The 25,729-nt window shown below is 40.6% G+C and overlaps 1 protein-coding gene across 1 annotated transcript in view; it reads right to left on the reverse strand.

Moving 5' to 3' along the window:
* The window catches only part of LOC141058631 (solute carrier family 12 member 3-like), a 30,859-nt gene that overhangs the window by 4,392 nt on the left and 738 nt on the right, over positions 1-25,729 (reverse strand). Inside the window, exons 2-25 of the mRNA XM_073554825.1 lie at positions 25,512-25,664; positions 25,311-25,386; positions 24,840-24,935; positions 22,736-22,875; positions 22,514-22,624; positions 22,324-22,435; positions 21,801-21,931; positions 20,259-20,343; positions 19,984-20,138; positions 19,647-19,754; positions 19,257-19,380; positions 17,903-18,004; positions 12,105-12,260; positions 11,893-11,992; positions 11,697-11,808; positions 10,991-11,113; positions 8,506-8,612; positions 7,414-7,496; positions 5,340-5,399; positions 4,720-4,824; positions 4,489-4,600; positions 4,286-4,372; positions 2,844-2,961; positions 966-1,033 (exon numbers count right to left, since the gene is read on the reverse strand). Coding sequence (XP_073410926.1) covers positions 966-1,033; positions 2,844-2,961; positions 4,286-4,372; positions 4,489-4,600; positions 4,720-4,824; positions 5,340-5,399; positions 7,414-7,496; positions 8,506-8,612; positions 10,991-11,113; positions 11,697-11,808; positions 11,893-11,992; positions 12,105-12,260; positions 17,903-18,004; positions 19,257-19,380; positions 19,647-19,754; positions 19,984-20,138; positions 20,259-20,343; positions 21,801-21,931; positions 22,324-22,435; positions 22,514-22,624; positions 22,736-22,875; positions 24,840-24,935; positions 25,311-25,386; positions 25,512-25,664 — 2,624 coding nt within the window. The remainder of the gene's footprint in view (positions 1-965; positions 1,034-2,843; positions 2,962-4,285; positions 4,373-4,488; positions 4,601-4,719; positions 4,825-5,339; positions 5,400-7,413; positions 7,497-8,505; positions 8,613-10,990; positions 11,114-11,696; positions 11,809-11,892; positions 11,993-12,104; positions 12,261-17,902; positions 18,005-19,256; positions 19,381-19,646; positions 19,755-19,983; positions 20,139-20,258; positions 20,344-21,800; positions 21,932-22,323; positions 22,436-22,513; positions 22,625-22,735; positions 22,876-24,839; positions 24,936-25,310; positions 25,387-25,511; positions 25,665-25,729) is intronic.

Raw genomic sequence — 25,729 nt, forward strand, 5'->3', positions numbered from 1 at the left:
CTTCCAGGAACAGATCTGAATGGCAATCAGTGTGACTGAACATTCCTCAGACAATCAGTAAAAACCTCATTGATAGCATTCAAGTCCTGTAAGTACATGTGTTTCTGTGTGTGGCTCTCATACTCGATACTAAAAAAATAAAGATGTTTTGAAAACTTAGTTTCCATTTTTTCACCATATGCAAACCACCAACATGTCTATCCATCCTGTAATTTTCATAACTCCACAAATTTTCCTTTTTGATTTTTCAATTTCCCTGTTGAGGAGTCTATATGTTTGCTTGTATATTTTTTCAAGTGCAATATCAGACATAGATGAGCAACAACTGTTATTTTCTTGTGAATATCCTGTGTTCGGCCGGGGTCCCATTAGCGTATGGCATCTGATGATTCTCTCATGTGAGAGTATTGGATGTGATATGCTAACGACACTCGGCTCCTGCTCTGCTGCGAGTGTGATCCGAGTGTCAGTGTTCTGTGCTCCAATCCTCTCGCATGAGAGACTGGAAGCACAGGTGCAGAGGAGACAGAGAAACTCATTTTTCCATCTCTTCTGCTGCTGGCATTGGTGGGAATCGCATTGCGCTAGGTTGATATCCGAGTGCAGTGCGATGCTTCACACGCACCCATAGACTTATATGGGTGTGTGCGATCTGATTCTCGGGTGCAGTCACAGAATGCCGAATCGACATGAGAAAATAATCCCAGATGTGAGCTCACTGCACCATAGAGAAACATTGGGGTGAGTGCAATCCGAATTTTTTTCCAATTTCATCACAAGTGGGAATGAGCCCTTTATCTGCTTTTCTCACAATTCAAAGTTTTCAGACAAGTTATTATAAGTTCTGTTTATGAAGGGTGCAAAAAGGGGCATAATTCCATACAAGGCCTCATTTATTGTAAATGACAATAAAAAAAAATGAACCCACAATTTCTTGTCTTTCGATGCTGATTTTTTTCACTTACATTGCAATAAGAGCAGCATCCTGGGAGTTTTGTTGCAGGATCTCGTTTATTCTGACATATCGTTCCGTCTGAGAAGGAAATGCAAATCGTATTAATAAACCACCTTGATAAAGTACTTCTCTACTTAAATGCTGTTTGTTTCCCTCAGTTTGGCCGGGATCACACATGCGAGAAACTCGGACGAGTCTCGCATCTTAATACCCGGCACTGCCGCCGGCCCTCGGGACCGGAGTGTGCGGCTGTATGTATTTCTATGCAGCTGCATGCTCCGTTCCCGAGTGCCGCCGGCAGTTCCGTGTGTTAAGATGCGAGACTCGTTCGAGTTTCTCACATGTGTGATCCCGGCATTTGGAGAAGATTTGTGTCATTTTACCCGAGGAAGACATTATATACCTCGAAATGTGTTGAATACCGAGGCATTAAATAAATTTCCACAATTCAAAAACATCTGGATTATCTCCCAACCTGCTATTAACATTGGAAATGACTGTGTCACATATGGACGCCACAAAAACAGCTGCACCCATCACATAATCTAAACTGGTGAGCAACTGTCCCCTCTATCATGTATGTAAATCTAGTATTCTTTTATTCAAATAGGTGTGGTCATCAACTCTTCTTGAGGACCACCTCAGATGGTATAGTGTGAAGAGGGCTACACCTCAGGAATGGAGGGCTCCAGGAGCAACAAATAAACCAAACATTCAGGATAAGAGCGACATTTACATCAACTGCCAAAATTTAATTTTATGGCAAGTGTTATATCCTCTTTAACCCCTCCACATTTTTTGCTAGCCTTTTTTTCCAAGAGCCATTATGTTTTTATTTTTCCATCCTCATTGCCGTATGATGACTTGTTCTTTTTTTCTTGTGGGACCACTTGTAGTTTTGAATGAAACCATTCATTTTACCATTCAATGTACTGAAAAATGGGAAAAAAATCCAAGTGTGGTGAAACTGTGAAAATAGGCACTTCTGACAACTTTTGGGGGGGTTTCTTTTTACGCCGTACATTCTATGGTAAAGGTTACTCTGAATCGCAGTTCTTCATGTCAGCATGATTACGGCGATACCAAACGTGTATAGGTTTTTTTTTTTCAAGAAGGTCAGGCAGTTTGGATACACTCATGATTTTAAAAAAGGCATGGTTTCTATGAGTGTATCAAAACTGCCTGACCTTCTTGTTACCTGTTTTTAATATGAAAAAATAAACAGATGTTTTAAGAAACCTTGGATTTCCTGGGATCATTAGTCCAAAGAGGTGCTGGAAGTTAAGTATTTGAAGTAAAAGAATATCCAGACATTACAGCACGGGATCACAGCTGATTCTTTTTGTGAGATAAAACAAAACCCATATTACATATGCCCACTATCTGACCTGTGATGAGAGATCAGCTCCTGAGCCACCACCCCATATGATCACCCCCATAATTGTGTACATGTGTGTGACGTTATAAAGGGATTAAAGAGGTAGCCCACCTTTTTTTTTTACATGCATAAACAGTATTTGTGGCTAAAACGCATTTTCACTACTGGATTTCATTAGAAATTTTGCTTTTACAAGCGCTTTGTTTCCCCGCACAGTCAAAAATGGCTCCCAACCATTTCAACTCTTTTTCTCCAAACGGGAATGAAATTGTTGGAACTTATTGTCCTTTGCTTTTTTGATTTTTTCTTTTTTAATATCTCTACAGACTATCTTGCCAAACAATGTGTAGGCATTTTGCTGGCCTATAGAGCATACTGACCTTATAGTAGAAGCCAATAGCTCATACATTATTTATATATACTGTTTATACAGCACACAAGAAGCACTGTCATTTTCCTATGAAAACTCACCATCATCCCAATATTATGTCATATCAATATAATATTTACCTTAGCTGTGTGGTTTAGGAGGTCCTTTTCACTGATCCTCCAGGGTGGGATCTCTAGTTCACTCCCGCTCTGGATATCAACGTTATATGGGGCAATAAGGTCCTCAAACAACTGCATGCTGTTTGCAGACAGGAAAAAGAGGTTAAAAGAGGATCTTATATTTAAATATGACAAGGTTTTCGATTTTCTAGTAGAAACAAACAGTATTTACAGTGCCTTGAAAAAGTATTACCCTGTTAACATTTCCACCTTTTTTTCAAGTTACATCCACACAAACGTAAATGTATTTTATTGGAATTTTATGCGAGACAATTGGTCTCAGGATTTTATTTAGGAGCATCAGACTACAGAGGGCTGTACATAAATGCACGTCACAATTTCATATTTATAGTTTTTAAAATATTTTAAAAACCATGCATCGTTTCCTTCACAGTTTACAAATACTTGCTACTTTGTGATGGTATAGCACATAAAATCCCAGTAAAATATGTTTAAGTTTGTGGGTGTAACATGAAAAAATATGGAGACAGTCACAGGGTATGGATACTTTTTCAAGGCACTTTTCATTATCTGAAGTTAATTTTAACAGTATCCTACTTATTGAAATTAACTTCTAATATCTAAGATGTTATCTGAATAAATGTAAAAAGATGCCTATAAGGGAGCAGACAGACGGCCGTATAACTTTTGCGAAGATCGCATCTCAATCCTTGTACTGGCCATCTGTTATCCTGACCTGAGCTTGACAGCTGCACAGAAATCTATAATGCCTACTTGCTCAGGTCAGGAGAGATGCTGGTCTAGTCCATTCAATGCAATGCAATCATTGTACGAGTGATACGGCCGTCTTTCTGCTCCCTAATTAGTATTATAGGAGCTGTAGACATGCAGCTGGACAAGTCCGGAACAGAGTGTATGTATCACCGAGGTGCTAAGCCTCAGTGCTATGAAACCTGGAAAGAAGGCTCTAGCACTAATCGGGTACTGAGAGGTTTGTTAAATGGAGCAGCATAGGTCTACATTTCAGGAATGGCTGGTAAGAGATGTGCGGGACTGGTCGAACCTATCCTTCAATCTGTCAGGTGCAGCTGGGTTAAAAATGGCAGCTGGCTGTTTACAGGTGTCTGGGTTTAGAGGTGGTAACACCTCTGGTATTTGGGTCTTTGTGTGGAGAGTGAAAGACCTTGTTTATGTGGCTCGGAATGTGCCAGAGGCTGAGTGAAGGACTGACGTCTAAATGGGTGAGCTCGTGCAATATATAGACTGTTTATTTTCTGTTTTGATTCTGTTATATCTTTTGTGCCCAGAAAAGGCCATTTTGTTTGGACTTTACCTGGAAATTTATGGAAATAAAGCTATTTTGGACCTGACCGCATTGCCTGCCTGTGTGTATGCTATCGACTACCAGAGAGCTTGATCCCTATAGAATCCTATGTACTTACTTTTTAGGATGGGGCTTCTGGTCAATATCTGTCAGCACTACAACATCCTGGAATCCCAGTCTGAACTTTTCTAGCAGTATCTGCATTCTGTTGGTAGAAATTGGATAAGAGACATTAGTAGGGCACAATTGCTCTTTTGCTGTCATCCACTTGACCACCCACTTTCTCTCGGCCATCCATATGGCATGCCAATGGAAACGTACTCTTTTCTCTCTTCTTCTGCATTCTCCTGGGTTCCTCTGATGTAGACTCGTACTTTGCATTGGCTCCAACGTTTTCTTCGAGTCAGCAGGTAAGGGATAAGAAGGGTGAGACCTTGAGAATTATAAAAATGAAATTAAAAAGTCATGCAAGAGTTTTTGTTCAATATGAAATATTTTTTGATACATATATAAAATGTATTGATAAGCAAAACAATATTGAATTGTTTTCACCTCCATCATCATACAGCCAGTAAATATGGATGCTTTTCTTGCCTTGTCGGCTCTGGAATTCAGTGTTGGTTTGAGTCATTATCTCTGGCAATATAGTTGGGTGCTCTAGAAATGAAGAACAGTCGTAATACTAAATAATGAGAATTTTCATCATAAAAGAGCAGTCGAAACTTAACCCCATGGTATTGATATAGAAGGGTTAATGGTTTGCCTTTAATGGCCTTTTAACTTTAATTGCTAGAATTGCTAGAATTTATTCTCATGACGCAGCAGTCTGTCAGTCTCCTCTTCAAGGAGACTATACTTCTTATCATATATGTTCTCAATCATCAGCCACAACATGTTCTGGGTACATGGCAAATAAAGTATGACCCAGGGTAATGGTGGGGGCTACATGAGCTACATAGAGTTACATTAGTTGTAAATGGTATAAAAATTGCCTCATGTTTCATTATGTCAGATAAAGTGATTTGCAGATGACCTGTGTGCGGTCTCCTTTGTCTCCAAGCACGCTTGTCAAATAAGGGCGCAACCTCCTAATTTGGCCTCACTGGTGATCTGGCATGCCTGACTTTGGGTCAGAACGCAAACAGCTACAACAGTATGAAATAGAATCTTACCTTTTTCTGTTTCTTTGTCACATGTGACCTCATCGTCCGAATCCTGGAATGCTAAGTTATCTGAAGCAATAATAGGACATCCATGATCATTTGTGAATTAACAGTTTATACATTATACTGATATTTACTTTTATTTTGGAGAGCCTGCATATTTAAGCTTACTGGGCTGTAAATCTGCTGTTGCAGAACCAAACTTTCTCTTTCTAAAACACAAACGCATCTTAAACTACATGTCCTAAGGAATTCACATTTTCCATGGATGCTAGCGGATCAGCCATCATGTGACGTGTCCAAAACGCGTCAGTGTTTAACATCTACTACATACAGCAATTGTTTATTAGGGACACTTGAGTGATATCTATCTATCAGTGCTGAGCAAACGTGCTTATCCGAGCATGCTAGGGTCTTATCCAAGTATCTTGGGCGTGTGAGTCCCTGCAGCTGCATTATTTGTTGTGTGTAAAGGCCCCGTCACACTAAGCGACTTACCAGCGATCCCGACACCGATATCAAGGTGTCAGGATCGCTAGTAAGTCGCTATGTGATCGCTGGTGAGCTGTCACACAGACAGCTTCACCAGCGATCAGCACAGCGATGCCGAGCGCCCGGCATCGCTGGCCATCCTGTAAAAAATAGAATCAAAATAAAAAATATAGTTATTCTCACCTTCCGATGTCCCGTTCAGCCATCCTGCCTCTCTCCACGCTCCGGTCCCAGTGATCCTTTGCACGAATGACCGCGAGATGTCACAGTCTCGCGGGATAACAAAGTCTCGCGGTCATTCGTGCAAAGGATCACTGGGACCGGAGCGTGGAGAGAGGCAGGATGGCTGAACGGGACATCGGAAGGTGAGAATAACTATATTTTTTATTTTTTTTATTATTTTTTACACCTGATCGCTGGTCTCCCGCCTGTCACACACAGCGATGCGTGCTGGCCAGCGGGAGACCAGCGACCAAAGAAATGTCCAGAGATTTCTTCCAGCGATCAGCGATACCGGCAGGGGGGCCGCTCGCTGATCGCTGTCACACATAGCGATCTCGCTGGTGAGATCGCTGTTACGTCACAAAAGTTGTGACTCAGCTGCGATCTCGCTACCGAGATTGCTTAGTGAGACGGGGCCTTTAGACAACCTCAACACATGCAGGGATAGCCTGTTTGTTGGGGAATCCCCACGTGTTGAGACTAACAACCACAAATCATGCAGCCGCAGGCACTCGAACATAACATATGAGCATGCCCAGGCTTGGACTGGCCCACAGGAGAATCCTCTGGTGGGCCCTTGTGCAAGAGTGGGCCACCACCATCTTATATGAGCAGTACTTGGCATTATACATTTGAATCACTATGTACAGACAAAGGAAATTCATTTAACAATCTACCACATTCATTGTTATATAAATTTGTGATTGAGGAGCTTGCACGGATAATACGTTATTCAAGCACGTTCGCTCATATCTATCTATCTATCTATCTATCTATCTATCTATCTATCTATCTATCTATCTATCTATCTATCTAGTGCACTTATTGTAGACACTACAGCCTTAAAATGAGAAATGGAGCTGATTAAGATGTGCTGAAGCCTTAGCTGTTTTTTTGGTTCTTCAGTGCTGCAAATATAGTACAACTTCTACTTTATTACGATAATGTGCCCTGTATGCTCAACAACTTTTTCAATAGATAACAATGGGCACCTGTAGATTACTCATAAGTCTAAGGGTATGTGCACACTCTGCGGATTCTGCTGCGGGTCCGCAGCAGATTTTGCTGCGTTGTACAGTACCTTTATTTCCTTTGTAAAAGAAAAAACGCTGTGCACATGCTGCGGATTTTTCCGCAGTTTACAATCCTCAGCATGTCAATTCTTTTGTGCAGAACCGCTGCGGTTTCACACCTCATCCATTATGAGGTGTAAAACCGCAGGGCAAAACAGCAGGCAAATCCCCAGATAAACCGCAGGACTTTAGTCCTGCTGATTTATCTGCGTATTTTTCTACAAAATCCGCAGATCCAAAAAACTCTGTGTGCACATAGCCTTACTATCTTGTGATATAACCCTCTACCTACATACATTGCCCTTGCATCTTCTGGGAAACATCAAGGCCATCCTTTATGTGTAGAATGCACACCCCAAACTGACAGTCGAAGGAGTCGCTGTGAAAAGAGTCAAAGTTATTCACTTGGAATGATTACAGCTCAAGTACAGAAAAATAAATTGCAGATTATAAGAAGAAGGTGCTAAACCAAAGACAGAAATGAGCAAGTCAGAGAAGGAAGATCACCAGTGATGGCATATTGTCATTACGTAGGACCCGATTCATCATTTGCATTCATTGCCATTTTTCAGCCAAATTCTTAAAAATTGAGAAATGGTAGAGGTATGACGCATGCCTGACCACACTTTTATGTGGAATAAATTCTTCCACGCTTGAAGTTGTGCCGTTTTAGTAGTTTATAACGCGTTTCAAAGCTGCAATGGCCTCTTAAATCAAATTACAGTAGTTTGATTTGAGAAAGAGAACAGTATGGACTCGAAACGTGTTATGATCTACTTAAAAAGCACAACTATAAGCGTGGAAGATTTTGTTCTACACAGCAGCGGGGCCAGGTATATGTCAAATTTATCTACTATTTCTGAACTTTTATGCAGAAGGACCACTTCTTTCTGTAGATGGGAATGTAGCAGCTAAATTCGATATGGGTATTTATTGCAGTTGTGACATACAAAGCCCAATCAGGTGAGCATCACTCTCATCCCCTATCCACTGTTACCAAACACTGCCACTCTATGTGCTCTTGTCTCTTTTTCAAATTCTTAAAGATGGTGCATATACTTCATAAATTTTGCGCAAAATAAAAAAATGCACCTTTTTTGGTGTTTGACTCATTTTGCCACTATTTAGTACATTTATGCCAAATTGTCTTTTTAAAAAGTTGCATTTGATGCATCAGTTTACAACATCTGGAAAAGCCACACTGATGTAAAAATCAGAAAACTAAGCAATAAAACAACTGTAAATGAGGTACAAAGTCACTAATTGTGAGATATTCAAGCTGACATACTGGCAAAAATGCAATGATGAATCAGGCCCATAATGTTTAGAGGGGAAGAGATTATACATTGCAGATTGAAGAATCATGTTCAAATCTAGACTCTACTCACTTAATGATTCCCACATATTCTTCTAAGCACTGCCCTGGAACCTGTTGCCAATTACTTTTATAACCCAACACCACTGTGTTCGGCTTTAAACGACCTAGACCAGTGACCTGCATGGACAGAACGTATCATAGCTTTCTGTAGTATGTATGCAACAGAGAATATATGCGAGTTATTTCACAAACTTGTGTTAATTGTACATGTTTATATCTTGCACCAATCTCATTTCCGAAAGGCCGACAATCAGGGTAATTATGTCACATCTATATTAATAACAATAGAGAATTGTTCGTAAGTGTTCCTTAAAGGGGTTGTCCACTACTTGGACATCCCCTTTGCAATCTGTATGTTTGCCCCTGTAAAATAATGACACTTATACTCCCCTTTGGTGTCAGTGCTGTCCCAGTGGTGTTGGCACTTGCTCTACTGTGGCTCATGGATGAATCAGACATTAAGAGGAAGCCAACTATGGCTGACTGCTCACTTCCTCTTAATGTCTGATACGTTCGAAGGTAGGTAGAGTGAAGCCAGCACTGATTGGGCGCAAGGCTCATGTAAAACAAAAAAATAGGTCACTTGATCCCCAGGAGAGTGTGTGCCGATACCGCTGAAATAGCACCAGCACCAAAGGTGAGCGTAAGTGTTGCTATTTCCCAGGGCAAAATTGCTCATTGAGAAGGGTCTTGTTGGAGTAGTGAATGACCCTTTTAAAAATAATAAAAAAATCTTCAAAATTAGATTTAAATTAAAAAAGAGCAAAATGGTTTTCTTAGAATTGCAGGCGTTGGAAATAGTTGTGGGAATCAGCTCTTCGCAAGTTTTGGCCAAAAGAAAGAAATAAAAGGGGTCTTCTCTCAGTAACTTATGCCATGGGATCTTGCTGGAATGAAGCCACAGTAATGATGTACTATGGGAAGATGGGCACCAAATTCTGCGAGAGCACAACATTTCTTCCCCTTCCCCACTGTCCAATGACTGTCAAGATGTCACTTTTTGGAGCAGTGTTGAGTTTCAGTGCAGCCAGCGAGATGACATAGCTCTCAGAATAAATAAGCAAGCTTTGTCATCTCAGCCACTGCCTGTGCAGCCGATATTGACAACTTTAGCTGATGTTTTATGGGGGCGCTGGCTCACTGATGGTCAGGAGAGACTTCAGATTGAATTGCTCTCCTGGAGATAAGCTGCTGGACGACATGCCATCCAGTGGCTTTATTATAGTGGACACAGGAACGCTTGGCTGAATGAGCGCTTCTCTGTATGGGAGAGCCGATTAAGGCTACTTTCACACTTCAGGTTTTTGCCGTCAGTTGCAAACTGGCAAAGTTTGGAAAATGGATTTGTTTTTGTTTTGCCACAAAGTGATGACACCGGATCCTTTTTTTGGATGGATACGGTGCACCAGAAATTTAAAGGAACAGCGATACGGGGAGGAGAGAGAGAGATTTCTTTTTGCCACTTCCAGGGTTAAAATTCATGCAAGCGAGCATCTTCCGGGCATGCGCTGTTCAAAAAAGCGGTCCCGCACAAGCAAATAACGTTACATGTAGCGTTTTTTCATGACGCCCCACCATCACTGTTTGCCATATCCGGCCAAAGCCGGACGCGCCGCGTGTGCATGCGGCGCAAAGCATCAACAATGTAAGTCAATGTGGAAAAAAATGGACACATATCGCCGGATCCGGTTTTGCACATTTTCGCCGCAGCCCGCCAGATTAAGAAAGCCTAAAGTGTGAAAGTAGCCTAAGATGACTTTCAACTAGATGATCAGCTGAAACGTCGTTCGCCCAATAGTTATCTAACAGTTGTCTGCACGTCACCTAGCTGTTTATAGGGATTATTTAATCATCAAAAGGGTAATTACAATTAGATCCCCATGAATAGCAAGTGGTGGCATATCCTATATAACGTGCATACAAGTGACACACTTAAAGGGAACCTGTCACCATCAAAATACATTCCAATCTACAGGCAGCATGATATAGAGCAGAAGGAGCTGAATAGATTGAGATTATATATATATATGCTCTTTCTATCTAGGATTTTCAGTTCAGTGGACGCCCTATCCGTGATTGACATTTTTCTTTGTACATGTGTACAGACAGATAGCTTTTAGTCACTGATAGGACTGCCCACTGGACTTAAAACCCTAGGAAGCACACAAAATTACATTATTCAATTATTAAATAAGTTCAATTGAATTGTTTTTCAAAAAATATATATCAATCTGCTCAGCTCCTCCAGCTCTATAACATGATGGCTGCAGATTGGACTGGATTTTCATGTTAGCAGGTTCCCTTTAAGAAGAACTGCCATTAGTAAAGTTGTATGTTGCTTCAGGAGTAAAGCAATCACTTAATACAAATCATCAGATGTACTGTATGCAGCTCATTGTGAATTAGTTGTATGTGGCATTGTACATCACTACACAATATGTTGCTGCTACATAAAGTTGACTACCAGTTATAAAGGTGTTAAGTTGTCTTTGTACCTGCATGAGACTTTTGGCTCCAGCTCGTAATGTCTTTTCCTGGATCACACTGTAGAATGATCGCACCTTCCTAGTGTTTAACCACCGAAGTTGTCCGTCCGAGTCTGGCACCTTGTCCGAGTCCTGTCAATAAACAGTGGTTACAAATGCAGCGGTTTCTTGTCAAGGACATTTTCTTTTTTCTTTAATCATTTATGTTCTGGTCAGTAAATACCTTTACTTCCTCAATGGGTATTGTCAGATAGCACTTGTAAATAAGGCAATTTTGCAATTTACACAATTTACTTCTAATTATGACTTTGAAAGATTTTGGAAAAAAATAACCTTTTTATGTTTACAGCTCATTGCCTAAGAGATTGACCACCGCTGCTAGACAGGAGAATAGAGTCAGTGCTTACAAACTCTTTTCCATTGAGCTTGTAGACACTGATGAAGCTGCAGTGCGGTTACCTCCTATTCCCGACCAGCTTCAGGGCAGTGTTTAGAAGCAAGAAAGCAGCAATGGCGGGTTTCCTAGGCACCAAGATGTAAATTAAAGTGTTAATATCTCAAGAACAGTCACAAATTCTAATAAGCAGTAATTTGCATTTGTTTTACAGGCACTATCCAACAATATCAATCTATGAAGATGGGAATAACCCTTTACAATTCATAAGAAATATTGCATGTACTGCAATACAACCAAGTTCAAATATCTAATACTCACAATTGCAACATTCCCGCAGATCATCAAACTTGTATTCTTTGTTACAGAACTGACAAAGTCAACCAGGGCAGGACGGAAGTTGGGGGGTCCAGTTAGTACAAGACATTGTGGTCTATCAGTAAGAATAAACAATAGAAGTTAATGCCTTGCACACACTTCATGCTATGGTTATTCAGCATCATATTAACTTCCATACCTAAAGTTCTTGACATGCTCTTGTACTCCGGTCAGGCTCACACTGTAGGTTAGCGCCATGGTGTAAGCTCCGGCCTGCACAGAAGACCCCCAGTTCACATCTAATGGTACAGAGGAAAACTTGTTTAATGCTACAGAGTCTTGATCACTCATCCGAAAAGACATAGTAATTAATTTTCATATTGGATATGGAATAAAGGTAATCATTCTTACCGGGCTTTTTGTAGGTGACATAACCTAGGAGTATGACAATGATCGCTACAGCAATGATAGCTGCCCACCATGTCAGAAGAAACATAATGACCACTGAGACTACAGCACCAAAAAGGGAAGTCCATTTGTTGTAGTAACGGAATGATGGCCGCCATCCTGTAAGATGTTAGATATAAATTATAGTGGGAACAGAGTGAGAAACACACGCATACTGTCTGTCTATCTATCTACAAAATCTATCCAGTGCTCAGCATAAATGAGTACACTCTAACAGATTTGTCAGAAAACCATTAGATACCTTTTAGAATCAACATTTTCTATGGGATACCAAAAAAATATGGAGCATTGGTTGCGAACAAGATTTGTTACTTTGCACCAAAAAAAAATATTTTTTCTAACAAATTAATTCAAGACCATGTTGGAAAAATGAGTTCACCCCATTCAAAGCCTTGGGAGCAAAGCTAAAGTTTAGACCACAAAATTCTAATTAACAAGAATTTAACCACAGGGAAGTTTAATTATTCATTAAACAGGTGTCTAGCAAACAGTTGACTATAAAAGGGCATTATTTAACAAATAAAACCCATTTAAATTCCATGTTACCAGCAATGGCACAACATGGAAGAGAAATGTCACTAGACCTGAGAAACTAATTTATTTTCTCAAAAAAGGTGAAGGCTATAAAAAGATCAGCACAGTTTTCGTTACCTATATGAATACTATAGCAAAAGTGATATAAAAATTTAACAAAGATGGAACTGCAAACATCTCACAGAAGCGTCCAGGTCGACCATGGAAGTTAACACGTAAGGCCTGTTTCACACATCAGTTTTTTGCTTCAGTTAAAATCCGCTAAAATGGCGGACAACGAAACCATTGTTGGACTGATGACAATGTTTGTCACCGGACCGTTATTTTAACGGATCCGTCGAAGGAAGAATTTTAAAGGAACCGCTGCCTGGGGAGGAGAGAGAGATAGAGTTTTTTCGCTGCCAGAACAGAGTTTAGGGTTAAATTTCCGAGTGAGCCAAATCCTCCGGGCATGCGCAATGTCAAATGCGGATCCGGCCGCCGAAAAAATGTTGCATGGTCCGTTCAGGCATGTCGGCGGACGCCAAAATTTTGGCGGATCCGCAAAAAAATGGATCGAACGGATGGCCATCCGTCAACATCCGCCGGTAATGCAACTCAATGGGAAAAAAAATGGATCCGCCAAGCAAAATGGCGGATCCGTTTTTTTTGCACAACGGCGGATTTTGACGGATTTCAAAAAACTGATGTGTGAAACAGGCCTAAACAGGAGTGTCTTCTGATGAGAAGAGTTAAAGAAAATCAACATGCAAATTCAATGCAGTTAGCTAAAGCAGTAGAAAGTCAAACTGGGGTAAGTGCTTCCCATGATGCAATACAGCTTACACTGCAGATGAATGGCATGCATGGGTGTTGTCCACGAAGGAAGCCCAAGGCCTGTGCTGAAAAATATGAAGACTACTAGGACTTTATGCTCTGGAGTGATAGGAGCAAGACAAATGTTTTTGAAAATGATGGCTTCAAAACTATGGGGTCACAAAGGTGAGGAGCACAAAGAAAAATGTGGTGGTGGAAGTTTCCTTATGTGGAACTACATGAGTGCTATTGATGTCAGGGAGCTACAATTCATTGATGGTGTCCTGAATTCACAGATGTACAGCTGCATATTGAAAGAGAAGATGCAACCACCACTCTGTGCCTTTCGTAGACTTGACTTTTTCAACATGATAAAACACTGTTGCATTTCTGAAGAACAGGGTGAAAGTGATTTATTGGCCATGTATGTTTCCTGATCTGAACCTTATCAAACATCTATGAGGAATTCTGAAAAGACAAGTTGAGCATCACCTTCTATCCGGCATCCAGGCTATACAATAGGTCATTCTTGAAGAATGAAAAAGATAGATGTGGCAATATGCCACCAACTTATTCATTTCATGCTTCAAAGACTTAGTGCTGTCCTTAAAAATCATGTTTTTTATGTGTGGTGCATTCATTTTTGCATCAAGTAATTTGAGTAAAACTGAAGATTTTGTAAAGAAAATTGACTTCTACAGCCAAGATGGCTAAAGACTTTTAACGCTTTCTAACCCTGGGTCCCTGCTGTCTGGTTTAAGGTGTGCTTCTCCAGTATTAGGTCGCCCTAAATGTGTATAGAAGAACCTATTGCTCCACGTGTTGAGGAAATCGAGGGTCCCTCGCCTCACTGTAAATTATCCGTTATTTACTTCAAGTATATTTCTGCATGTACCGTGACCAGCTGAGAAAATGAATACGGGATTTCAGGTCTGTACATATTGCCATATATTTCCTCTTCTGCCTTTATGCTACCTAAAGACTTTGAATTTCTTATAATTACCTGCAAGTACTGCTCCTAACTAATACAGGTTCTTAAAGCTCCGGAACCTCAATTCTGTGTCAGAATCAAATCCTGAACTGTATTGGTCATGGATTCCCACATGTGAACTGTAAACTACTATTTCCATGTTATATCTCCCCCTTCTGCTGAAGTAAAGCAGCTGTTTTCCCTGAGACCTGTTGTCTGTGGTTATTCACTTGGCTGTGGAAGCTGCGTGGGGGTGGATAACAGTGAATGGAATGGCCCCATACCAGGGATGTTGCAATTGCTAACCCTGAGCAGGCTTATCTCCGCTAGGAGAAGGACTGTTTTGTCTTATTTTGCTGTTTTTGTTTCTGGCGGTGTTTACTTTTTTCCAGCTTGGTTTATACTGCATTTAATAAACCAAGCATGTTCTTAAAGAGACAGTGTTCAATTTCTACCTCGATGTCCAGCCGATTGAGCCGATCTACCATAGGATACATACTTGTCTATCTTTCTATCTATCTATCTATATTGGTATGTAAAACTTTGGGCGCCTCTGGTCAAAATTACCGTAATGCTGTTGTGAACAGTTAAGCAACGTGAAGATGAAATGATCTCTAAAAGGCTAAAAATTAAAGTTGACACACTCCCTTTGTATTTTAGGTTAAAAAAAGTCACTTTTTAACATTTTAAAAATTACAGAAATGGAAAATGCAAAAGTTTGGGCACCCTTGGACATTTGTGTGCTCAGATAACTTTGCCAAGGTTTCAAACCTTAAGTAACCTGTTAGGGTTATGTCTTGTTCACTATCATTATTAGGAAAGGCTAGGTCATGCAGAATTCCCAGCTTTATTAAAACTCAGCCTCCTCTAACCTTGTGCCAAAAAACAGCAGCCATGGGTTCTTCCAAGCAGCTGCCTAGCACTCTGAAAATGAAAATAGTGGCAGCCCAAAAAGCAGGAGAAGGCTATAAGGAGATAGCAAAGCATTTTCAAGTTGCCCTTTCCTCAGTTCGAAATGTAATTAGCAAAAATGGCAGTTTACAGGTCAAGATAAGGTCTGGAAGACCAAGCAAGTTTTCAGTGACAGCTGCTCGTAGGATTGCTAGAGAGACAATTCAGACTAGACTGCTAAACTGCAAAAGACCTTCAGAAAGATTTAGCAGACTCTGTGTTGCAACCCATGGCATGGGGAACATTCACGGGTAGAAAGAAAAATGTATTATGGCATTCAAAGAGTTACATTTTTGGTGTCATCTGACCAGACTACATTCTCTCAGTATTTCACAGACTTGTCTAAATATTGTTGCGCAAACTTTAAACATGCTTGAATATGCTTTTTGTAAGCCATCATCTGATATTATTTTTCACTATGTGGCAGAATTGCCTTCTAATTAATGATAGATTTCAGCTGGTGTCATAACATTTCATGGCACCCAGGGCCAGACTGGCCATCTGGCAATTGTGGCAAATGCCAGAAGTGCCTGTCTAGCCTTGTCTGCTACGTTATTAACAGAATCTGTGTTCTCAAGACACCCATACTGTTAAGAGTTGTGACGGAGCATAAAGTCGCTGACTCCATCACTTACCCCAGCAGGCCACTATCATTAGAAATATTGGTCTTGTAGTAAATCTTGCTTTCCTCCATCCAGGGTAATATATCCCATCTGGTGCATGGGGACAGGGAGAGCATGGGCATGTGTGACTTCAAATGCCAGGAATTCAGCCCCAGTCCGTATCTGATGGCACCTCGTTTACTTCATGTGTTCAATACTTTTTCCCCGGGTCATTTCTCATTTTTACGCATAACTTAATTTTGAGGACATGTATGGTTTGATTTCCTAGCCTGGGTGGATTGGATGGGTTACAGCTGGAGTCAATTGCATGTCAACAGCACCTTTAGAAATATATTTACTTAGAAGATTGATGCTATGTTTAATACTTATTTTACCCACTGTGTGTATATGTGTGTATATATATATATATATATATATATATATATATATATATAAAATATACACTGCTCAAAAAAATAAAGGGGACACTTATATAACTCCAAGTAAATCAAACGTCTGTGAAATCAAACTGTCCACTTAGGAAGCAACACTGATTGACAATCAATTTCACATGCTGTTGTGCGAATGGAATAGACAACAGATGGAAATTATTGGCAATTATCAAGACACCTTCAATAAAGGAGTGGTTCTGCAGGCGGGGACCACAGACCACATCTCAGTACCAATTCTTTCTGGCTGTTGTTTTGGTCACTTTTGAACATTGGTTGTGCTTTCACACTCGTGGAGGCATGAGACCGACTCTACTACCCACACAAGTGGCTCAGGTAGTGCAGCTCATCCAGGATGGCACATCAATGCGAGCTGTGGCAAGAAGGTTTGCTGTGTCTGTCAGCCCAACACTGTGCAGGATGCTTGGCATTTGCCACAGAACACCAGGATTGGCAAATTCACCACTGGCACCCTGTGCTCTTCACAGATGAAAGCAGGTTCACACTGAGAACATGTGACAGAGGTGACAGAGTCTGGAGACACCGTGGTGAGCGATCTGCTGACTAACATTCTTCAGTATGACCGGTTTGGCAGTGGGTCAGTAATGGTGTGGGTTGGCATTTCTCTGGAGGGCCGCAAGGTGTTGGGCTGTGAGCACAACCCCCATCTGTGGACGTCGGGCACTCAGACCATCCTCATGTAGTCGGTTTCTAACCGATTGTGCAGACACATGCACATTTGTGGCCTGCTGAAGGTCATTTTGCAGGGCTCTGGCAGTGCTCCTCCTGTTCCTCCTTGCACAAAAGTTGGGGGAGCAGTCCTGTTGCTGGGTTGTTGCTCTCCTATGGCCCCCTCCACATCTCCTGGTGAACTGGCCTGTCTCCTGGTAGCGTCTCCAGCCTCTGGACACTACACTGACAGACATAGCAAACCTTGCCACAGTTCGCATTGATGTGCCATCCTGGATGAGCTGCACTACCTGAGCCACTTGTGTGGGTTGCAGAGTGTGTCTCATGCTACCATGAATGTGAAAGCACAACCAACATTCAAAAGTGACTAAAACATCAGCCAGAAAGCATTGGTACTGAGATGTGGTCTGTGGTCCCCACCTGCAGAACCACTCCTTTATTGAGGGTGTCTTGATAATTGCCAATAATTTCCATCTGTTGTCTATTCCATTTGCACAACAACATGTGAAATTGATTGTCAATCAGTGTTGCTTCCTAAGTGGACAGTCTAATTTCACAGAAGTCTGATTTACTTGGAGTTATATTCTGTTGTTTAAGTGCTCCCTTTATTTTTTTGAGCAGTATATATATATATATATATATATATATACACAAACATACATTATGCAGTAAAAAAAGAAAAACACACAGAAAAGAAGCAAAAAAAATGTAGTTGCTTAGGAAAATGGAAAAGTACAGTTTTGTCTTTACCTGGAGAGTTGGTGATAGATGCATGGAAGCAACTGAGGTTGATGAGAGCATAGGAGCACAAAAAGAAATTGGAGATAATAGGGGCAATTGTGTTAAGCTCAGCTGTGGAGAGATAAGAGTTAAATAATAGATATAACTATTTTCATTAAGGAAATTACATGGAATAACTGATATGATTAGTAAAAAACAAATTAACTGCACTGAAGTAAAGATCTGCCAAACCTAAAAGGACCTGTCACCATGTCAATAGTGACCAGGAAATGCTTAGCGTACCGTTACACATAGCGATGCACCAGCGATCCCGACAACGATATAGATTGCTGGTGCATCGCTAAGTGGTCGCTAGTGAGCTGCCACACAGGCAGATCTCACCAGCGACATAGCAGGGGTCGGGGGTCGCTACTTACCTGTCAGACGCGGCGATCCTGACGTCCTCCCGCCCGCGTCCACGCGTCGCCACAGGAAGCACCCGACGAGAAATGGTCCAGGACGTTCTCGCGCGACCAGCGATGAGCAGCGGGGGAGCCGGTCGGAGGTTAGTATCACATGTAGCGATATCGCTAGCAATATCGCTGCTAAGTCACAAAATCGGAGATGTTACAGCGATATTGCTAGCGATATCGCTATGTGTAACGGGCCCTTTACATACTCTGGCCTTTACTAAGGGGGCATCATTCTAAGGGCATGTCTTTAGGCTACTGCCCCATCCCCCAGGGAAAGACCATAAACAATGTATTAGATAAAAAGGGCTATATCTCTGGACCATATGAAGGATTAAAAAAAAAATAAAAACAAAGAGAAACAAAATCCATAATACTATGTGTTAGAGAGGCAGCCGGAATAAAATAAGAGCAAAAATTGGCCACTTTTGACTAGATGACAGGTCTTCTTTAGAACTCTATGCATTACATCTGCCTTGCAGAGATTTTTTGTCAATTATTCTTTCCATGAAATATTTACTTCCAAATGTTGTGATGAAAGGAGTTTGGCAGCTAAACTTTCTGCCCTAAGCTTTTCCTGTCTGACTGGTTCATTTTAATTCACAGGAGATATATCCCAAGCACTTCTCTGCAGGCTGTGCAGTGTTGATACAATCCTACATGATGTTGTACCAATATAAAAAGTCAGGAACCAAACACCAGACAATCTTCAGATAACTTTAGTAGTGGACAAAACCTTTGATGATTTTCTATTTCTAGATATATAGTACTTTGACCGCTAATATAACCACATAGGAAAGGGCAACACATTTTTTCTGCCCTAGACTTCATAAATTATAATCTATACATAGTATTGGATATTCTCAGCCCACTGTATAAATGAAGCAGATTGACAGGTTGTGGAATAAACTTACCTATAAGGATAAATGCAATGGCAATAATAAAAGCAAGAAGGTATCCACGGATAGGCTCGTTGTTCTTCCCATAGCCCTTCCCAAAGAATCCAATAAAGGGGTACAGCTTATCCTTACACAGGCACTGCAAAGATGCATTGTGTGTTAGCGGTAAGGAAGTGCACATAAGAGTACCCATAAAATGATTTCAACCACCTATGATAGACATGTAAGTATATTGGAAAATGTGATGTGTGTCCATAGTATATTGTGCCAAGTTTTTGTCCTACAGATACATTTTTGTTATAAAATGAGAACATATGCCCTGTTGTATCTTATGGTTCATTGTCTAGAAGGCACAAAAAAAATGAACATTTTACAAATTAATGGGCATTTCCAATATCCTCTTACCTGGAAGACTTTGGGAGCAGAGACCAGGCAGGCCAGAGCGGAGGACAGGGTGGCTGCAAAGATTCCGGCTGTGATGAGGGGGCTGAATGCAGAAACCATGCTCATTGCCTGCAATTAAAAGTCAGACATTTACTGTAAAATGTGACATCTGTTCCTTTTTATTCCTTATAATAGATACAAAAATAAGAAAAAAAAAATCACTACATTCCAGAGTTCTGGAAATCAGATCATACACTTTTGTCCCTATTTTATTTGTCTTTTGATTTTGGAGAATGAAAACCTAATATAAAAATTATATACATTTCAATTTCTTATTATATCCATAACATTTTCTCACCTGATAATGATTTGCTAGCCCGTAGTAGCAAGTTTCATTTTGGCGACATTCGCTAAAATCCCAGCCGAACTGACAGCTAAGCCCTTCGCAGTCTGTGTTATTTAGAAGTATTGTATCATTTATGATGCCAGAGGCGTCACGGAGGACACAGGAGCCTGTAGAGATATATGAGAATAACATATATGAGAATGTCTGGACAGATAAATATTCATGCAGGCGAATCACATTCTAATTATTTAAATGACTGAGCTGATGCTGCTCAACTATCTACTCACCTATAGTTGCTGAAATAGCCAGATATGATATTGTGGTCCAAAATATGGCCATCAGGGTTCCTTTAGGTATGGCCACTGCTGGATCCTGAAATATGCATTAAAAGATGAGTCATTAAGACGTTGTCCACTATTAGCTCAACCCATTCTTAAATACTATATACTCCCTAAAATAAAAAAAAACCCTCTACTCTACTCTCATACCAGCACTGTTCCAGGAATGTCACTGCCAGATTTCCTGAAGCTCACGTGACATTGTTATGCCTTGCGAGCTCTGCAGCCAATCAACTTACACTATTGAACTACTGTACTTTCACATTTTTATGATGGACCTTGGACGTCCGGAAGAGGTGTTAGAAGTAGAGATGAGCAAATTTGTTCAGATTGGGTTCTGAATGCGATCAGACTCGTATATTGCTTTTGCAATATTTGTCGAACACAGCCGAACGTCATAAGAGTCAATGGGAGTAAAAATTACACAAATAGTGTTCGAATATGGCCCGAATATGTCAAAATCAGATTTGGGGCCAAAATCCAAACAAGTTTGCTCATCTCTAATTAGAAGTGCTGCCTATTAGCAACCGTCCATTCGTTAAAGGGCTTATGTGGCATAACTACTGTGTTTTCTTGAAAAAAAAGTCCTAGCATGATTTTACTGACGTTTTGGAGTATAATTCATACTCTGAAAATAAACCTTAGTTACACTCAGAGTTGGAGTTGGAACTGGGCCATTGCCCAAAGCCCCCACTCTTTTAGGTGTTTCTATTTAGAGGTTAAGACTGCTTAAGGACCTTGTGGCAACATGGCCATAAGACCATGATGTCACTAAAGATCCTGAACTGCAAAGTCTAGAGGAACTAAAGAGGATGCAGGCTAATATGCAGGGCCAGTGTTAGATGGAAGAGGGGGGAAACAGCAATTTTTCAGGGCCCCACTCTCTTAGGGGCCCCCAGCATTTCTATTCTGAGGTTATGACTGCTTAACGATCTCTTGTGACATCACAGTCATATAAACCTGATACAACCAAAGATCCTTTAACCACAATAGTCTAAAAGAACTAGGCTGGTAGGTACCATATGTGCAGTGTGTGTATATACATCTGTATGTAAGCGCAGTGTGCATGTATATACATGTGTACGTACAGTATGTGTCGGATGAGAAAATTATATTTGAATAAATGTTGATTTTTTTGTTCAAGAATAAATTTAGAATGTCGTTCATGGAAAAAAATAAGTCATCCCCTGAAAATAATCCCTAAACCATTTTTCCAAGCAAAAAAAAATATTTTAACATCCTATGTTATTTTCGGTGAAACATGGTATATCATGTGAGCCTCAGGAAACCCAGCACCAACATTGCTGGAACGCCTTTGGTATAGAAGGTGAACATAGGATATTTTTATTTACAAGGGGAATATATTATTTAAGAAGGGGTTATCCAAGTTGTAGTCAGCGCCTTTAATAAAAACTGCAGTGGTATAATTGTATCTAGATAAACAAGTATGTCACTGTGATCTGTTAAACTGCAATATTCAGAACGCTATACCTTAAGGTCTCCTGAGATGTTTGCACCAGCAAGAATGCCAGTAGCAGATGGAAAGAATATAGAAAACATTCCAAAGAACGTGCCACTTTCCCCACGCCAGTTGGGAACAATGTTTTCCAAGAAGATTGAGCCTGTGTGCACATGAAAGGATTACACATAGACATGATCAAATGAACACTGATGAAAAATGTGTAATCTAGCCAGGCCAGGCTTTTGTATTACGCATTTCTTCAGAATGAAGCTTTGGTTTCATTTCATGAATTTTGACGTTCTTACAGATACTCTGAGTCTGAGTTCAGATGAGCGTAGGAACCAATTGTAGCCTATCTGCTAGCACACATGAGCAATTTTCTATGAGGACCTCAAGATTAAATTGCAGAATACACTACTCTGGTTCATCCATAATGTGTACAAGCACGTGCAGTTGCACATGGAGCCAATCATACTCATCCAGGATTTGCATACTTGAATGGCCCAATTATAATAACACCCATCTGAACCGATTGTCTATGTGGGTTCTCACCTTGGTAACTGAAGAATCCTTTAGTTTGTTTCTCTTCACTAGGAGGTAACAGTGTCCCCACTATATAGCTTGCAAAAGACACCATGATGACAATGAAGAACACTACTTGTGCCTGACGAAAATTATTGAGATAAATATTAGTTTATTATGACTGGAAACATCTAATGTTATAAAATGTATTCCACTATACCTTTGCTTCCCACTCCATTCCAGCTAGTGATATGAAGAGAAGAACTGTCACAGTAACTACACCTATGATCCTGATGTCATTGACAGGGTCAACAATCACAGCTTTATATTCCTAAAAAAGTTCAATAGACAGTTAGGAACACGCTTTATCAATATCCTTTCTTACCGATTTTTCTTTTGTTTTAGACTATGTACATGGTAGAAATTAAGTACACAAACTTACTATAAGTAGGTCTCGAACTGTCTCCGCAAAGCCTACAGTGTGCATTGCAACTGCTACTGCATTGGCAAAAGCAAATATAAGTCCAATAGAACCTCCTAATTCTGGTCCCAAACTTCGGGAGATGAGGAAATATGTTCCACCTGTTTGTCAAGGAAATACATGTTACATTTAAACATGACAGAGAAGACAGACAAAAGTGCAAGGTATTGTCATTTTTAGGGTTCACTCACACTAGTATAAGAATTTGGTCTCATTCTCATCCAGGGGAGGTGGACGATTTTTTTTATTACTTGTCATCCATGTGGTGTCCGCTTTTTACGCAACAGGATTATTTACAGTTTCCGATGCTACAAAACTGTAATGTATCTGTAAAAATCAGATGCCACTCTGATGATTCATATGGCATGTGATTTTTTTTAACACACCCATCAGATTTCGGAGAGAAATCGCAGCATGTTTGCCAATGCCAACCTCAAATTCACCTGGATGATCATCCCCGGATGCACATTCAGCTAAAATGTATTGCGGCACAGAGAGCCGCCAGCTCCCTGCACTCCAATACATGCTGCCGACCAATCAGAGGCCTGCAGCAGATGTTGGATTGCCCATGACAGGCAGAGCATGGCAGTGCAATCATGCACTGCTCATGCTGATAAGCCAAAGTCAGCTGACAGCTTCAGCACAAGCTATAGAGGAGGATACTGCATGTTGTGGGAGTGGGGGAAAGTAAAAACAATTGTTTGTTTCTTTTAAAATGTGCTGGAGAAGAATGGAAGGGTCCCAGGATGGGTAGCATTATACCAAGAGGGTGCCCAGGATGGGGGACATAGGATCTAGAACCCTACAAGGGCCCATACATACTGTATACCAAACATGTTGTTGGGAGCCCAGGTCTGAATTTTGCATCGGGGCCCATCATGAAGTAACTGCCTCAAGTGATATCTAGCCAATCAATGAGATAATTATCTTATATTGTAAGGGCCCCGTCACACATAGCGAGCTCACTAGCGAGATCGCTGCTGAGTCACAAGTTTTGTGACACAACAGCGATCTCACCAGCGAGATCGCTGTGTGAGACAGCGATCAGCGACCGGCCCCCCTGCCGGTATCGCTGATCGCTGTTGGAAAGCCCTGGACTTTTTTTGGTCGCTGGTCTCCCGCTGGCCAGCACGCATCGCTGCGTGTGACAGGCAGGAGACCAGCGATCAGCTGGTAACTAACGTACACATCGGGTATCTAGGGACGCACGTCCCTTGGATACCCGATGTGTTCATTAGTTACCAGCTCCCTGCATCAGCGCGCTGGTAACTAACGAACACAGCGACGCCGCGCGCTCGGCGTCGCTGTGCTGATCGCTGGTGAAGTTGTCTGATTGACAGCTCACCAGCGATCATGTAGCGACTCACCAGCGATCCTGACACGTTGATATCATTGTCGGGATCGCTGGTGAGTCGTTATGTGTGACGGGACCTTTACAATCAGGTTAGGTCAAAATTACTGCTATTGTGAACAGTTAAGCAAGATGAAGATGAAATGATCGTTAAAAGGCCTTACATTAAATGTGACACATTTCACTTGTATTATAGGCAAAAAAATTCTCATATTTTACATTTTAAATATTACAAAAAGGAAAATGGGCCGATGCCAAAGTCTGGGCGCTCTGCTTGGTTAGTACCTAGTAGTACCCCCTTTTGAAAGTATTACAGCTTGTAAACACTGTTTGTAGCCAGCTAAGAGTCTTTCATTTCTTCTTTGAAGGCTTTTCATTCATTATTCCTTGGAATGTTCTTCCAGTTCTGTGAGATTCCTTGGTCGTCTTACATGCTTAGAAGGGAGAGGGGCATTTTGATTTGGGAGTTCAGAATTAGCTGGATTTCCTTTAGGAGTCGAGGAGCCATTTTGTTTTTCCAGAGCCTTTGTACTACCAGTAACTTGGAAACCCCCTATATTTAAGTAGATGAGACACAGACCAGACAGACACAGCCCATGGACAAGTAGGAAAAAAATGCAGTTCCCAATTAACAACCTCTAAAATAAATATCAATATGTTTGTGATCAGTGATACAAAGTGCTACTGCATCCCTAAAAGTGTGATAAAACTTACCTGATTTAACTTTCCCATTAGTAGAGATGGCAGAAATGGACAAGCCGGTGATAGTTGTGACTAGTACAGACATCAAAATGATCAGCCATGTGAGACCTAAACAAAGGAAAAAGAAAATATGGTGGCTGTGGTCAGTTTTCCCTGAGTGTATTTACATATAAATATATATTGTTCTATTCTATATTGACCTTGTCCTCTAAACTCCTCTAATATTCACTTTGTTGACAGAAAGTCTACAGTATCTGTCCAACACAGGCTTCCCTTCATAATATGTCTTTTTTTTTTTTTTAATCAATTCCTGGAATTCCCTCTCTTTCCATATTCTGTGCCTTTTCTCATAATTTTTAATAATCTATCTGTAATGTAATATTTTTTTTCAAAAAAATAAAACAAAGAACAACAAGAAATAATGGTCATATTATATTTGGGGATATCCAAATCAGATTATTTATTGTACCCAGTTATCCATACCTATCCCAGCTTGTGCTGTGATCCATGGCAACCTCAAGTACAGGATGACACCCCAGATATTTAGCATGCACCGGATCTGAAGACGGAATAGATATAAAATAATAAATATATTAAATTATTGAACATATTTCAATATACAAACATTGAGGATGCTTGTATATTGTAAAGGGGCTTCTTCTACAATGTTATGGTTCTTCTTACCATTACACCCTTGATCCACCCAAACCGAACAGGTTCAGAATTAGTTTTCTTTTTCTTATTCTTCTCATCAGTCTCCTCCTGTAATTCAAGCTTGTCTTTGTCACACATTTCTACATCTTGATCCAAATGTACTGGAACTAGTTGTTGGTCATCCTGAAGACAGTATAGAGCAAATAACTCATGATGGAGAAATGAGGAAACACTTCACAATATGAAAA

Source organism: Dendrobates tinctorius, unplaced genomic scaffold, assembly GCF_039654945.1.
Source record: "Dendrobates tinctorius isolate UK_male_01 unplaced genomic scaffold, ASM3965494v1 ptg000213l, whole genome shotgun sequence".
Classification (NCBI taxonomy): Eukaryota; Metazoa; Chordata; class Amphibia; order Anura; family Dendrobatidae; genus Dendrobates; species Dendrobates tinctorius.